The sequence below is a fragment of the Corvus kubaryi genome, unplaced genomic scaffold (genome assembly GCF_017639235.1).
Source record: "Corvus kubaryi isolate FWS band 111438036 unplaced genomic scaffold, C.kubaryi_AGA036_p1.0 134, whole genome shotgun sequence".
In the NCBI taxonomy this organism is placed as follows: domain Eukaryota; kingdom Metazoa; phylum Chordata; class Aves; order Passeriformes; family Corvidae; genus Corvus; species Corvus kubaryi.
In genome coordinates, this window is record NW_024580668.1 from 9233913 (window position 1) to 9250407 (window position 16495).

At 51.5% G+C, this 16495-nt stretch overlaps 2 protein-coding genes and 1 long non-coding RNA gene across 4 annotated transcripts; 2 read left to right on the forward strand and 1 right to left on the reverse strand.

The window, feature by feature from the left end:
• Positions 1 to 43: 43 nt before the first annotated feature.
• On the forward strand, positions 44 to 5145 carry LOC121675123. Its single transcript, XR_006019963.1, has 2 exons — positions 44 to 286; positions 4506 to 5145. It is a non-coding gene; the product is annotated as an uncharacterized LOC121675123 (long non-coding RNA).
• A 963-nt stretch (positions 5146 to 6108) lies between these two features.
• Positions 6109 to 8459, forward strand: SYS1 (SYS1 golgi trafficking protein). Of its 2 annotated transcripts, XM_042050044.1 has the most exons (3): positions 6109 to 6305; positions 6947 to 7014; positions 7588 to 8459. In XM_042050044.1, the coding sequence occupies exons 1-3, from the start codon at positions 6144 to 6146 to the stop codon at positions 7826 to 7828; spliced, it is 471 nt and encodes a 156-aa protein (XP_041905978.1). In that variant the 5' UTR covers positions 6109 to 6143; the 3' UTR covers positions 7829 to 8459. The 2 variants fall into 2 exon arrangements, with proteins under 2 accessions (XP_041905978.1, XP_041905970.1); XM_042050036.1 differs by lacking the exon at positions 6947 to 7014.
• A 4020-nt stretch (positions 8460 to 12479) lies between these two features.
• LOC121675080 (neuritin-like) lies at positions 12480 to 16047 on the reverse strand. Its single transcript, XM_042050070.1, has 3 exons — positions 15863 to 16047; positions 15324 to 15471; positions 12480 to 12724 (listed from the first exon to the last, which is right to left on the reverse strand). Exons 1-3 carry the CDS (start codon positions 15903 to 15905, stop codon positions 12499 to 12501), a joined length of 417 nt encoding a protein of 138 aa, XP_041906004.1. The 5' UTR covers positions 15906 to 16047; the 3' UTR covers positions 12480 to 12498.
• Positions 16048 to 16495: the final 448 nt, after the last annotated feature.

Below are 16495 nucleotides of genomic sequence, written 5' to 3' on the forward strand. Positions count from 1 at the left end.
AGGGGGGGAAAGGAAAAGCGAAAGGAGGGGAGAAGTGAAAGGAGGAGGAAAAGGAAAAGAGGGAAGGGAAAGCGGGGGTAAAAAGAAGGGCAAGAGAAAGTGGGGGGAGCGGGCAGACAGCATCCGCTTTTGCAGCATTCCACAAGTGACACTCTCACATGCACAGAAAACCGAGAGCGAGTCCCTGTCCCTGGCAGCGTGTCACCGCCGCGGTTATCCGCCGGGCTGTTACATCACTCGGGGCTCGTCGGGGATGGAACACGAAACCGCTCCCTCAGTCTTCTATGTAAGTGATAAGCGCAAAAAACCCACGCTAATAAACAGGGGGGGAAAACCCAACAGCACAGTTTAACTATTTCCTTTTCTGTCCTCACGTTAATAACTTTGCCTGACCGTAAGAATTTGCTTGGCAGTATATATTTCAGCTCCTTAACCCGAGGGGCACCTGAAATATAACAGTATAGCCCCGTGCTCACGCTGCAGCCACATCAATTTGCACTTGGGTTCTAGTTTGTACAGAATAAAATATTTTTTTAACAGGGAAGCAATGCATAGCAAAGCATGTGTGCTATGATCCCACCTGCCAAGGTATGGATGCCAGCTCCACTCGATCTGGTTCTCAGCCTGCTCCAGCACTACAAAGTTATCCCAAAAGAACTTGTAGCCTTCCCCTGTCCCATCTCCAACCTAAAAGATCCCTAAGGTGAAGCAGCTTTTCCAACTGCCTGTTCCTTTGGGAATAGACAGCTACAGAGGGTATGAGCTGAGATCCAGACGTGTCCTCAATGTTTGCTAGGACTGCCTGCACACATGACCACTGGCAGGAGGATCTCCCGACAGCACCGTGCTGAGCTGGCTGCGGAGCCTGTTGGCATAACATGAAGGGACAAGGAGCATTGCTCAGGGCTTAAAAAAATAGTTACAACCTGAAGACAGCACACATGCAGGTAATGGCAGGAACCAACCTGGAGCAGGCTGTGGGGGAGTTTGCTGTAGTACATGACCCACTGTGCTCAGGACAGCCATGTGTCACTAACCCTTTAGTTCACCTCAGCATCCAAGGCCATGAGGGAGGGATCTGTGCTGTGGGCTGGATTACTACTCTTCCTTATTACCCTCACTTCATCACACAGAGGTGCAGCCAGGGAGCCCAGCTCCCATGAATCTCCAGCTCTGGACACTCAGCAGAGGTGGGAGCAGTAGATGGTGAGGAACGAGAGCACACAGACTGGGTGCAATGTGCAAAGAGTGGTCCATACCATGACATCTGCCAGACAGGACTGACAGCCTCAGCAGCACAAGATGGCCAGAAGTACTCCATGCCCCCTAACCCTCTAAATGCCACCTGTGTTTGTGTGCATGTGGCCATGACCTCTATACCTCCTTCCAGATAAAGCAGCCACCACAAAGATGCTTTCAAAACCAGCTTTCTGTATTGTGGCTACAAACATTGCTCACTCACCTGTTAACTTCCTCTCCAAAAAAGCACAATATGCTGAGCTCCTTGTTATCATACCCCTCAACACATACCCCTCCACCAAAAAATCCCCTTGAATGGCACAGGACAGTGTTTTCCCTTCCAGGGAAGTTCTGCTGTGATAGGATAGAGTCAGTCTGCCTGGCCCAGGGACCACACACATTGTCCATCCAAGTCACACCTGCATGCACAATCCTTCAGGCAAACTGCTCTTGGGCTTCTGGAAACAGAAGAGAAAATTAAACTCAACCCTAATGCACTTTTCAACCTCGAGAACAAATTTATGTGACTTTACTGATTACATTTTCTAAGTGCATTGTGTAGATCCACCTCCCTTCCTCACACACACACGGAAATGTTCTGAGACTGTATCTCAAGAGAATGAGAGGAAATGCAGCCATAAAAATCATAATATGGTTCTGTAAACTCATGGCCATAAAACAACTGCCTTCCTTTTGCCCTTCAAGTGTTCCCTTTCAAAACACTGACATTCTCCTCTCTGGAATAATGCAGAAAATCCAGGGGTATATGACTCTCACAGAGAGCAACAGACAAATGGGCCCAGAGAACAAAAATGCATCACTGAAATGTCCTTTCCTGAAACTTCACTACAAGGGAGAGAAGCAGAAGCAAAATAAAATGCATGTTGAGAAATACATTTGTTCTGGGCAATGAATTCTCACATTCAAGGTGTGTCAGTTGCCTTCTCCATATAAAAATTACACCTGGCAGACAAACAACACAGGCTGGCCACCACTGTTCCTAACCTAGTGCTCAACAGTGAAGGGTTACCTAACCCTCTTGTTGAAAATAAAAATAAACAGCTGTCAGTTACCAACACGACACAAACATGCTGGAAGTGGAATGGAGTGTCCAAATACAACACATTTGGAGGGTGAGGGGAATCACACTTTTACATGGTGCATCAAGAAATGTCTAGATAATCTTGAGAAGGCCACACACAAGGCTCTTTAGACAACTCTTGGTCATAAATTGTATTGCACTCATCAGGGAAAGAGATTGTCCAGCCAAGCTCAGCAGATTTTAGAGAGCTTAGAGCAGAATTCTCAAGCACAATGAAACTTTTAAGTAGAGTTTTAAAAAATTGCAACTTCCAAAGTCCATTCAGTATGCTGAACTCTTTGGAAAAACACACCTGCACACCACGTGGGTGGAGGAAGAGGAGTGGCTGAAAACTTTCATCCCAAAGTTTGAGCCACTTAATGGTGAGTTATTCTGGAAAAGTGTGCTCTTAGCCTTACTGTCCCTTCAGCAAAGGTGACCTCAGAACAAATCCTACCTTCCTGTCAAGAGGGAAATGAACTCCAGCAAAGATCATTCAGACAGCACCACCCTTTGCACACCAGCTGGTAAAATACAGCTCACCTAAATAAACAGCTTCCTGTTTTAGGCAAGAATTCCTGGTAAGAAAAAACAATACCCTCCTAGACAGCTATTGCTTACGGAAAGAGTCTGTGGCTAAATAGGGCATTCTTTTTCTACACTCCTGATAAAGAAGCGACCACAATAGTTTCATGTGATCTGGGTACAGCCTCAAGCCATCGGCTGTGTCCTGGGCATATCGCCACTTCTCCTTCCACCTGCTGCTCTTCACAACACGCAGGTGTCACACACAGAACAGTCATTGGTTAAAAAGGACATTCTAACCAGAAGTCAGGCGAGCAGCACCCACTGTGGCACCCTAGAAAGTATGATCTCTGTGTTTCGACATCCTTTTTCCCTTTAACACATGTTCCCTTCACAGCTGTCTCCAACTTTCTGTTTAAACTAAAGAGGAAGAAAAGGGAAATTAAGAATGCTGTTTAATTCCCCAATACTGTTTGCTTTCCAGCTCCACTTTAAACCTTATTGCACAGAGCAGGGATGTGGGCAAGGCACCCCATAGGGAAAATACCCTCTTTCCCAGGAGAAGGACACAGTCCCCTATGCTGGAGCAGCCTGGAGAGGAGAGAGAGCCAAATCAGGGGCAGGAACAAACAAACATGACCATGAAAGATGCCCTCACAAAGTCAAGCAGGAAACAAGGTCACAAACTGGGCTGCAGTTGAGTCACAGCACAAATGTCCTTCTGCCCCAGCACTTCCCCATGTCCATGTGGGTGCTCTGCCCGCCCAGGGCAGGAGGGAGCCTCAAATCACACCTCAGGCTCGGCTGCTGCCGTGCCCATTTGATGCCTTCAGTCACAGGGCAGCAACCAAGCAGGGAGGAGCCTTGAATTCCAAAGCAACTCAAGTCAACACCTCCCAAAACACTAGCTTGTGTCTTGTGATACCATGGACTTCTGGATAAATTAGATATTTGGCTGTGGAAAAACACCCAGCAATAATACCAACAGCCCTACCTTACACTAGCTTGGAGTTTTAGTCGGCTTTGTCTAAACTGCCAAAATTTTTGCTGGCAAAGGAAAGTTAGTCCTATAAAGGACTATAAAAGAAAGAGGTAAGTGAGAATTAATATCTAAGTGATGGCTAGCCTGCCTCTGAGAGCCAAACACAGCAGATTTCAGGAAAGGAAACCAATTTTTACCAAGAATTAACAGAGGAAGTGCCGAGTGTCACAATTTATGCTCAGCAATGTGCTGGCAGCAGACAGCCCTGACAACTCTGGGATTTTCCCCTCTTCATTTCTGCACTGACTAAGGCTGGAGCTTCTGCAAAAGTAAATTCTCCAAAGGCCTAAGTGAGAACTCAGCAACAGTGGCCCACGTCCACCACGCACATGCCTCTGCCTTGCACAATCCTTCCTAGGAGATGGTCCAGGAACAGGGAACAAAATGTGTCAAACCTGGCTCAGCACAGAAATTCACAGAATGAGGAAAGGAAAACATACAGCAAAGCTGCATAGGGAACTTCCCATAACAGGCATGGAAAAAACGTCATGAGAGTCTGTCAGAGATCATAATCTGAGTTCCCATAGCCAGCATATTCCACACCCACGACTGATGTGAGCCTACCACCTCCCATAGAAGCTGGATTCCCCTTTTTATTCCTCCTCCTCTCTTTTCCAGGTGAAAACAGCTCTTGTGGCCTTGTGGCAACTCCCCTGTCCACCAAAACAGCCCGGGGATGCCTCCTCTCCTTTTTCCAGCATAGATCTTATCTCCAAAATGCTCCGTTGTCCCACACAGCCTTGGGGATTTTGCTGTTAAGTCAGTGGCAATTCTTATACCTGAAGCCAAGCAAGCAGGACGGCTCACAGGGAGCCCCAGCAGCCAAGAGCTGATCACAGAACGGGTACAGTGGAGCACGAAGGTCTGTGGCACCTGGCCATTCCATGAGGCTGGATAGAAGAAATCAGCACGCACCAGAAGAAACCTCTCAAAAGGAGCCAACCCAGCCCTGTAACGGAAAGGTGCTGCCAGGGCATACCAGGACTCAGAACAACATCCTGGTACCCGATGGCCTAAAGCTAAAATGAGCACGGCTGGGGAGCAGCTGCCAAGAGCCTCAGCGCCTACGGAACTGGCCTAGAATTGAAAGGAAATACCCGGGGACAAGAATTTCTTGTATGGTTGGTATTTGTGATAAGTTCAAAAAAAAAACAACAACTAGAATCATGTGTTAATCTTATTAGTCACTTAAGAAATATAATCAACACTTCTCTAAGAAAAAATATAAAGCATAGAGAAGAAACTAAAATTAGGAGAAGCTGTTTTCTGCAATGTTCAAACAGGAGGGGGAGATGTTGGAGTGAAAGCTCCTCTGGACTCAGGCCCAGAGGAAAGCTAAAGCACAGCTCTGTATATCTTTAATTTTTTAAACAGCTCTTTTGTAGAGCCTGATCCACCAATTTTTAGACATTTCTCTAACAGCACAAGAGCAAAGTTAAAAGAAAATCCTCCAGTGTTAATTAGAAACCCAGAAACAGGGCAGATTGATCTTTAGCAAGGGCTGCTCAGCCAAGTTACTGAACACACTGACACCAGTGCGGATGGGCAGGGACAGGGGCTGGGGAAGCCTTATCTCCAAAATCCTCTGCTGTCCCACTCAGGCTTGGGAATTTCACTGTTCACGCAGTGACAATTCTCATACCTGAAGCCAAGCAAACACCGCGGCTCACTGAGGCCACCAAACCGAGCCCCCGCAGCCAAGAGCTGATCACAGGAGGGGAACAGCAGAGCACGAGGGACTCTGTGTCTTTTCAGCAATTTTTTGCTAAGTTTCTGAAGGCACCGACCCAGGGCAGGGGACAGGGCTGGGGACGCCCTGGGCAGGCAGATGTGAGAGAGGTGCTGCTGGACACTGGGCACAGAGGCCCGGCGGGCGGGGGTCTGGGGTCCTAGCTGGGAGTCGTGGGCAGCGAGCGGGGATCGGGATCGGGATGGGGATCGAGCGGGGATGGGGATCGAGCGGGGATGGGGATGGGGATGGGGATGGGGATGGAGCCGGGTCGCGGGCAGAGCGGGGGTCGGGATCGGGATGGGGATCGGGATCGAGCGGGGATCGGGATGGGGATGGGGATCAGGATCGAGCGGGGATGGGGATCGGGATGGGGATCGAGCGGGGATGGGGATGGGGATGGGGATGGGGAGGGAGCCGGGTCGCGGGCAGAGCGGGGGTCGGGGGAAGCACCGGGTCCTCCCCCGCGCCAGGGGGCGCTGTCGCGCGGCGGCGGCGGCACTTCCGTCGCGGGCGGCGGGCGGGCGATGGCGGCGCAGTTCCGCAGCTACGTGTGGGACCCCGCGCTGATCGTGGCGCAGATGGTGCTGCTGCAGGCGGGGTACTACAGCTCGCTCGGGCTCTGGCTCGCCCTCCTCGGCACCCTGGGCAGCACCGGGCCCTCCCTCCAACAGGTCTTCAGCGACGAGGTGAGGGCGCGCCCCGGGAAGCCGCCGTGGGCACAGGCCCCTGGAGCGGGGGGGACTTGCTGGGGCTCTCCTGGGGGACAGACCCCGCTTCCGTGTGGGCATTCCCGGTGTTAGGGACAGCCCCCTGCCCAGGGAGCACCTCGGTGTGGGCGCAGAGCTCCCCTACCCGGTGTAGCAGCCCCCCAACACATAGACCTGCTGTCCCGTGTAGGTGCTCCAGTTTGGAGGTAGAGTCCTCCCTTTGAATAGGTGGTATCCCGGGGTAGAGACAGCACTTCGGTGCATGGTGGGCGATAGCCCCCATATAGAGACAGACACCCTGTACAGGTGGTACCCCTGTGGAGAGAGAGCACCTCGCTCTGTAGGTGATACCCCTTATAGAGACACCCTCCCTCGGTACCCCCAGTATAAAAACAACTCCCCCACCCCCTGGAAGCAACCCCAGTATGGACACACACCCTCCACCCCCAGTTTAGGTGGTTCCCCTCAGCACAGAACCAGACCTTTCCCTTCCCATAGGTGCCCCCAGACAGACACACATGTCCAGCTCCTCGTGTAGATCCTGATCCATGCAGGGCTGCACCACGGGAGATTTCAGGCTGCGATTGGTGCCGCGGGTTCCTACTAATGGTCCCATATAGATTTTAGGCTTCTCAACCCCGCCGGGGAGGCTCTCCATGATGGCTTTCATCCTCAATGCACTCACCTGGTAAGTCTGCAGCTAGCTGGAGTACCTGCATCTTGTCCTTTTGTACCATTAAGCTAAAGAATTCAGTGTGATGTACTGCCTCTCTCCAAACATCTCCCAAAATCCCTGTGCCTTTTTAAGCATGTCTGCTGAGGGCAGTTGGGAACTGCTGACTCTTGGCTTTCTAGAACCCGGAAAAGTCATTTCACTTCATTGCCTCAGTTTCCCAGCTGGGAATGAGATTTGCTTCTGTGGGAGATTTTACTAAAAGTTAGAATTAATGTATCTCAGAAAACACTGATCTATAAACACTAATGTATTTTGCTACTGCACAGAGATTACTAGGGGAGATAGTCTAAAAATTCCTGCCTGTTCACTGCACTAAAATCTCATTTTCCTGCCATCATGTAATTAAAAAGCTGTAAGCCTGTAAGTCTTGCTGCAGCAGCCAGGAGAGAGGTCAGAAACAACCTATTCGGAAAATATTTGAAGAAGTTTTAAAACCACTACATAATCAGCTGCTGATAGCTCTTGCTGCACCCCCTTTTCCATAGGTCTGGTGGAGTTCACTAATCTCTTGTCTTTACTTTGCAGTGCTCTGGGCTTGCTGTACTTCATCCGGCGAGGGAAGCAGTGCCTGGATTTCACCGTCACCGTTCACTTCTTCCACCTGCTGGGCTGCTGGATCTACAACTCGCGCTTCCCCTCGACGCTGACGTGGTGGCTGGTGCACATCGTGTGCACGGCGCTGATGGCGGCCATCGGGGAGTACCTGTGCATGAGGATAGAGCTCCGGGAGATCCCCCTCAACTCCGCCCCCAAATCCAACGTATAGACTGGCTCTGGCAACACCATGCTGCGTTATGTCATTGTTCCCAGCACAGTGCATCCAATGCCTCAGAATCATCCCTGAAGAAGCACAGCAGGTCTGTTTAGACTTTATGATTAATTTTTTTTTTGGACTTCGGTGACTGCATGAGCGTGAGCATCTCCTCTGGCATCAGCTGACAGCAGGGGAGGAGCAGATGTTTATTTTGTTAACACAAAGTATTAATATGACTGTATGGAGAGCGTGCCCTTAAACTCTTCACTCATGAGACTGTTAAAAGCCAGGTAGCAAAACTTGGTGCGTGAGGAGCATTTGGAATTTAACGATGTGGGAGTGCCCTGAATGGATAACACAGTGGTCAGCTCTTCTTGCTGGAGCTGGCATGGTGAGCAGTGGGGCTGGGAGCTGCTGCTTCCAATCTGTGACTTGTTTGGGCCTTGCCTGGGAAGAGTCAAGGAAGTGAATGGATGGGGAGAAAGAAAATAGTTGTACTTACCTGAATCACCAGCTGCGACACTAAATAACCTGTACCGTTAGATGGGTTTGTTTGCTGTTTCCATGTTTGATACACAGAGGTGACAGACAGCAGTTTGCTGAAGAAATCTTTTGTAATAATAAAAATATAATGTTGCTGTGAGTGTTACGGCTCTCCTGAGAAGCTGAGCACTTCAGGAAATACCACGAGTGTCTGTATCGTGGCAACAGAAGGATGCAGGCAGAGAACACTTGGCTGGGAGGTGCCCATTGTGTGGGGCGCATAAAATTTCCTACAATAAACATTTCATACCTCTGCTCTGAAAGGAAGATATTGAGTACTGTCTTGGGAATTCAGCTGGCATAATCCCATTTCAGAGGGAGTGTCAGCAGTCCAGGATCTCCACATGTCCAGCCTGAGCCTGGAGCTGTCCTGGGGAAACTTGCAAAAGTGTCCTGGAGCCATGATGCTCTTCTCCTCCCTTGGATGGGCCTTCCTGTCAGGCTTCAGCAGTCTAGCAACAGATGTGGCCTGGTCGAGGTGATGTTAAGTAAGAGACTGCTGTTATTTCTCAAAATAATAGGATGTGCCTTTATTTAGAGGCCCTTCAAATAAACTTCAGCAGGCAGGGACACCCCCATACTGCTGAGGGGCCAGACCTGCGTGGTTCCTCTGGATCCACAGCCCCAGCAAACAGCCCCACATCCTGCCTGGTTTCCACTGAGGGATGACCACATTGTGCAATCCCAAATGAGGGCAAAGCCAGGTCTAAAGACAGATTTTTCTCCTGTGCAGCATCTTGCTGCAGAACTTCCATTTGTATGTTAATATTTGTAAGTTTCAATTTGCATAAGTTATTTGTTAATTCAGTTTGTTGAAAAGTGGTGGGATGATGTGAGACTGAAGTTGATAAACTCTTTGAAGCTGCTCTTTTGACTTTTGTTACTGGGGAGCTGAGCTGTATTTCAATCCCTGCTCTCACACTCAGACACTGTAAATTGGGGCAGGATGACATCCTGCTGCTTTACATACTCGGCAGGTCTCCAGAGGAGGATTTCTGTCTAAACAAATGTAACCAGCACTTTTTATATTGGGGGATTTCACCAGGAGCCCTTCCTGACCAAAGCCCTTGGAAGCAGAGTTTCAAACAGCAGCAGCCTTTCAGAGGGAAGAGTTTACACAAGTGTTTTTCTGGGCAGGAGTCAGCCTGGAGGGCCCCCCCGAGGTCACTTCCTAGGGCTGCCCCTGCAGCACAGCAGTCCATCCCTTCTCAAAATCTGCTCATTTTTCATGTGCAAGGATACTTGCCTTTCTCCCAGTCACTTCAGCCTGGATATAAATTGGTCTCCAGTAGGTGCCAGTATCTCCCTCAGAAAGGAGCAGGGAGTGTGCATGTGGATGGGATCAGGGCGTGGAGCAGAGGGCAGCGCTGCCTCGGGATGACAAGCGCTGGCTCGTTGTTAGTCATGTTTTAAGACTCCTTCAGGGTCATTTTTGTCCTCTACTGCTTTTTGGTGCTATTCTTGAGAGAAAACGTCCCAGTCCTGCAGGGACAGGGAAAGTTTGCAGGTTTGCTTCAAGGTTTAATACCACACCAAAGTGTGGTGTTGGACACAGGAACTCCTGTGTTCGGGGCTGTTCTTGAGGCATGCAGGAGCTAAAGATTAATTACAGTGAATTTGAGAGCAAGGAGACAAAGCCACATTTTTCCAGCTGCTCCCAGAGTTGCTGTGGGTCTGTATTAACAGAGCTACCACCTTTGTTCCCCTGCAAAAACAAAGGTGAAGACTTTGGACTAAGAAACACTTAACCTATTTCTTTTTGAATACACAAGATATGCTGTAACTGCTTCAGCAGCTTCCCGGGGAGGGGGGTGAAGTCTGGGGACAGCTTTGTACCTGGCTAAACTCAGAGCAAGGCCATGAGAAGAATCCTTGACAAATGGGGCTTGAACCCTGAGGCTGCAGGACATCCCAGGAGCTGCACTGCATCAGCATGAAGTGTGCTGTAGGATCAGAAATCTTTGTGAAAGGCTGCTGACTGCCTAGGAGAACTGAAGCTGTATATTACTTTTTTTTTTTTAAAGGACTTCTACTGTAATTGTCCTAGTCATAGAGGAGGTTCTGCTAAAAATGAAATACTGATTGAGGAAACTCATCACTCCCATACTGTGAGACCTAGTTTTCTCTCACATGCTTTCAGTCAGATTTAGAAGCACCTTTGGCTTTAAAAAAAAAATCTGCTGCTCCATACCAGAACAGTGGCAGATGGTCTTTGTTTCTTAATGAATCTTTGGGGTTTTTTTGTGTGCAGTAGTGGAGGGATTTGCTTCCAGGGAAGGTATGTCCCAACACCTGCTCTTCTCAGAGATGGTGGCAGTGGCAGTCATCCATTTGCATCCATGGTTTTGCAAAAAGAAGCTTTCTTGCAGATCTGATACTTCTACCTTCCCTTTCCCCAAAGTTGTTTCAACGTAGAAAATTTTAAGAGAGGAATTGCCAAATTCAAAGAGAAGGCAAAGGTTGTGGGATTTTAGGGGGCTGTGCTTATTTCTTTTCCTAAAGGCATTAAACAGCTGTTCTAAACAAAGAACAGGTACAGGATTTGGAGCCAAAAGACTCCAGTCTTGGTTGTATGTGACTCCCCCCCGCTTCAGCTCCCCCAGCCACAAGAGATAACAGGGGAGTGGGGAGTGGGATCAAACAGCAAATAGTGCTGTTGGAGTGGAGGAAGAAGAAAAAAATGAAGCATCTGAGTGGTTCACTCCAGGTTTTACCATGCTCTGCTTTACCCTTTCTCCACTGCTCACCCTAAGGCTTTGTGTCCCAGATGCTGAGGACTGAATATGTAAGTAACAACTCTGCTGTCTGTAGAAAGCCAAGGTGCACTGAAGTGCTGTCTGAACACCAGCTCTCCTCCCTGGCTTATTTCTTGGAATTTGCCTCAATTTCTTCATTATCTCCTGCTGCAGGAGCCAAGTGCTGAGTGATAGAGAAGGCAAGAGGAAGAACACGTGAATGCCAGAGGAAAGCAACATGACCCAACACCACTGTTAGGAAAATGATCCTTTGCTCTAGAAGCTTTCCCAGGGCCTGCAATGCATCTGGGGGATCTGAGGAGTTAGCAGGGCCCTGGTTTCCCTGCTCACACATTAGAGCACACACCCCGTGGCCCTGTGCAGCCAGGCAGGGCACAGAGATCCATCAGCATCCTTAAAACAGACTGCCTTGGGCTAACCAATAATATTGTTGTTCCTCTAACATACTCAAAAATCACTTGCAAACACCTCTCTGTTCCAAATACTTCCATGCTTGTACTGAAGCTGCAGAACTTACAATGCTCTGAGCTGCAAAGCAGACGAGGAGACTGCGCTGTCGAGCAAGAGCCAGGACAAATAACTTCTGCCATGCTGTTGGCTCTACAACAAACTTTAATACTCTGGAATTACACACTTCTACCCACAGCTGCTTACAGGTACCCTGGGGAAAGCTTTAAAGCAGAAGAGTTGTTATAAATCCCTTTCGTCCTGCTAGCTTGATACTCCCTCTCCCCCCCAAACATTTTTGACCTCTGTCCTTAGAAAAGGGATTTACACATAACACAGAAGTTACTCAGGAATTCAGATGTGTGGAAGAGAAGTCATGCAACTGTGATTATTGTTCAGCAGGGGTTTTACCACGTCCTCAAAGAAAAAAGGCCAGCACGAGGCAGTAAGGTCTCTCTTCAGCCTGTGACAGGACAGAAACCATCCCCTGCACCTCACGGAGCAGTGGGAAAAATACCCATCTTCTTTTGAGTGCCCAAATCAAAAACCTGGAGAGTTGATCTGATAGAAGGAGTCAGAAAAGTAAACAGGTTTGCTTCCAGTAGCCATAGAAGAGTGCAGAAGTGTCCAACATTCATCCTTTTTCCACAATTTATAGTTTTTCCCCAAATCCTATGCCCTGTATGTACAAGTTCCCAAATCTCCAGACAGCCAGGTCCATGCCTGTGCCTTGAGGCAGAAGGGGACAGGAGTTATTCCAAATTACAGAGAAATTTCAACACCCTGGAGATGGTGCTGAGCTCTTCCATGTCTCACAGGCGCAGGATGGAGCCGGGAGTTTTTGAGCTCCACACAGCGTGTTCCTCAAAGGTTTGGAAAACAGATCTGAAAGATGCCACGCCACACACTGCCACCACTTTGGGATACTCACAGAGTTTATAAGTTCAGCCAAGTGACGATGAGGGGAATGCTGAGGATGGAAATGTTGGGAACGCGGATCCAGGCAGAGCTTTGGGCCATGCTGGGGCTGCAGAGGTCGAACAAGCTGCCTTGAAATTTGGTTTTTTGTGACTCCCTTCTCAGCATCTCCCAGACGGCTGCTGCTTCCTTCTGGCACTCCCAGAGCACCATCAGGGCACAGGTGTGGAATTCATCCCAATACCTGCAGCCAGGGAGACACCACACTGTCAGACCCTTTGCACACCCACAGTGCTGGATGCCAGGCAGAGCCTTGCTGCCCTGAGCCTGCCCTCTAAGCAGCAACAACCCTCGTGTTTTGTGCAAGTTGCCCAGACTATTCATCCCCTCCATCATCTGCCAGGGCATCTTGGCTAAAACTCCGAATCTCAAAACACTGAAATTATTTATTCTTTTTTTTCCTCCCCTTTTCTCTGGAAGTCAATAAAATCCATTATTTTCCATCAACAAATGTTTCCCTGAGTATCTCACACAGGCTGCAAACAAAGGCCCAGCACATCTCATTCATCACTTTCTCCAAGCTTTCTCCAAGCAGAGTCAAGGGCAAATGGGAGCACAAAGCACAGAGAAGGACAAGAGCTCCCACAGACTGTCACAGCTTTAACTGAGGTATGGGCAGGGGCAGGAGGAATTATTCACTGTGTTCTCATTAGAATCCTCTCCATTTATCTGCTGGGTATTACTTGCACAAGTAGAAGCTGTTCAGTGGAAAGAGGCTTTTGGGGAGTAACAGAGGGAAAAGACAAAACAGGCAAAGAAAAAAAAACAAACCCGGGAGTTGCTCTGCTGTCCTGTCGCACATGGGCTGGGGCTGGGCACCACGCCCAGCTCCCTGCAAGCTGGGGACTGCCTGGAGGATAGGAGCAATTGGTCTGACACTTTCCCGGTGTCTGCCACCACACCAGGCACACATGCCACCCGTCAGGAAGGGGATGCAGCCCAGCTGGCTGAGTGGGGACACTGTGCACCCAAAAGGACAGCATGGTGCTGTCTGAGTGTGCTGTGCTGGAGATGACACCTTTGTGCAGACAGGCAAACCTGAGCACTCTGCTTACTTAGACCCAGGGCTTACGTCAGAACACCAGCTGTGAGGTAGTTCATTAAACCGAGTCACTGTGGCAGAATAAACGTCCCCAGATAATGAGAAAAGCTGCTGCCAACACTGGCAACCTCCGGCGCTCGCTCCCGATCTGCAGCGGCAGCAGAAGGCAGCTCTGACAGGTAAGAGTTAAACCTGACCCATGTCTTAAGGCAAAACAAGCTGGGGGAAGGTGAAGAGGAATGGCAGCTCCGGCCTGGATCTGCTTTCAGCTGGGATGGCAATTGCCAGCGTTTCAGCCTTCACAGCCCCCATCTGCTCAGGCAGGCAGGCTGCTGGCAAGCACCTTGCCCGGCCGGCTCTGGGGCAGCGCTGCACACAGGGCTGAGACATCACCAGCCCCCACAGCAGCTCCTGGCTCCCTGTCCATCCCTCACCCACGCTCCTGGAGAGGGGACCACGGCACCAGAAATGCAAGCAGCAGTGGATAAGGCTGAGCGTCAAAGGCAAGTAATTCAGAAATATTTCCTGGCAGAAAGCTGGGACATCATCAACTTCCTGCTGGGGAAGATCTCAGGACCTGTTTCGGTGGTGGTCTGTGCCTCTGAGCTGTAAGAAAAACTCAGCTCGCACATTTCACGTGAGCTTCAGCGACAGAATCGCTCCTCCAGTCCCAGCATGGGCTGGGCTGACTCCTTGGGTGTTTCTAATACCAACAAGCCTCCTTTAAAAAAAACAACCAAAAAGTATCAATTCTGTCCAAAACAGCAGTTCCCATTTCAACCCAGCCGTAGGCAGGTCCCAGAGAGGTTGTTCATCCTGATCCAGGCTGTCTCCTGGAGAAGGGGGAATACAGAGCAGGCCACAGCCTGCAGGTTGGATTCCAGCAGCTCAGAAAGCCTGACCCCAGGGCACTCAGCCCTCCAACTTGCTCTGCCAGGTTTCCACCACCCCCAGGCACCTGGGTTTTCCCTTCATTGCTGCCTGCATTTCCTTGTAACTCCTGTTCACTCCCCATAGGTCACTCTGGAGATGCAAAGCTGCCTCCATTTATCTCTGCAAACATTTTACATCCACCTTGTCTCTTCTGCTCGTCTGCTTTTTAAGCAGACCTCTCCCCAAACCTGCCCGACACCACCCCTCATCATCCAGCTCTTCTTCAGTTCTGCTAAAGTTAACATCCTCCCAATACCGTCATCTCAGGGCATCGCTACAAACTCAGGCAAACCAGGGCTGGGACAATCCAAGCCTGAAGGATGAAGGGTTTGGACAGGGAGGGAGAAGGCTTGTTTTGGGCAGCAGGACCCACCTGATGCCCAGTGCAGGCTGCTGCCAGCAGTGCTGGGCCCTGGGCCAGAGCAGCCACTTGCACATCACTGCCTGAGTCCTGGGATCCAGGGGAGATTTTCCTGGGGTGCAGAGTGAGTCGCGTCTCTCCAGCCCCGCTCCTCCTGGCTGCGGGCATGCAGGGTCTCATGGGACCAGTGCTGGAGGCTGGAGCTGCTGCCAAGGACCAGGGATACAAACTCCGGTGGGAGACAGGCAAGAGATGGATGGATGGATGGATGGATGGATGGATGGATGGATGGATGAACGGACGGACAGAGAAAGGAAGCTCACTGGGTTTATCTGCAACCGGAGGGAGGTGTGGAGCACATGTGTGTGTGCAGGCACGACGGGACTCAGGACAGCAGGACAGACAGGGGCAATGCCAAAAGACAGGCTGGCCATGCACCGTACTCACCTGCAGACTCGGCGCAGCCCCTGCAGCTCGATGCCCTCCTCCTCCTCGTACGTGGCCATGCTGTCCCCCAGCTTGAGGACGCAGTCCGAGAGGCCCCGGTAAGCGTCGGCACAGGCGGGTCCCGCTGCCAGCAGCCCGGCCAGGTGCCCTGCCAGCACCGGGGGGCGAAGTGAGCACCGGCGCCTTTGGAGACAGAGCCCACCTCCGCCCCGGGGTGCCCCAGCTCGGCGAGCGGCCCCTTCCACGCAGGACAGCCCCGAGCCCCCGCCGCCCCCCGCCTGTGCCCGGCGCTGTCGGCGTCTGCCCAGAGCCCGGCGGACACGGGGCAACTCCAGCCCAGCCCGCCCGGGCGGCCATCCCGGCACCGGCACCCCCGGCCCGGGGCGGGGGGTAGTGACCGGCGGGGGGACGGCCAGGGGAGCCCGCCCGCACGGAGGGAGAGAGGGAGGGAAGAATGGGACACCTCATCGCGTCTCGTCCCCATCCCCCCCCGAATACCCCAGACACCGCCCGGTCCCCCCGCCCCGACATCCCCTCACCCAGGGCGAGGAGCAGCACGGCCGGGCCCCGCCGCTGCCCCATCCCTCCGCCGGGCTCGGGCTCCAGCTCCGCTCCCGCTGCCAGTGCCGGTGTCCGCACCACCGGGGCCGGCAGCGCTCCCCTCCCTCCCGCCTCCGCGGGGAGGGCACCCGTCCCCGGTCGCCGCTAATGAGCAGCTTCGGCCGCGGCTAATTAAGGAGGGGGCTGGGCCGAGGCTAACGAGCGTCCGGGAGCACCCCCAGCCCCCCACTTCGCAGCCCCGGGATCCCGCAGCCCTGCACCTCCCGCATCGCATCCCGCCGGGAGTCTCTGCCAGCACCCACAGCTCCACATACTCCGTAGCCACCTCCAGGCACCAGCGCCCAGGGCCCCCGGCACCAGCATCCTCACCCCAAAGCCCCCTGCCCACCACAACCTCTGCTGCCCACTGCAGGCGTGACGCAAGTGGGGGACATGGGACAGTGCCCGCTGCAGGAATCCGGGCAGGGCGAGGTTCTGTTCGCTTGGTACTCTTGAACAGCACAGGGGAACGCAATGAAGGGTGGGAAGCAAAGCCTAGAGCGTTTTAAGGGTCAAAGCCTTAAACATCAGCACCTACAGCTCCAAAACCTTCTGCCCAGACCCTGGCTCCA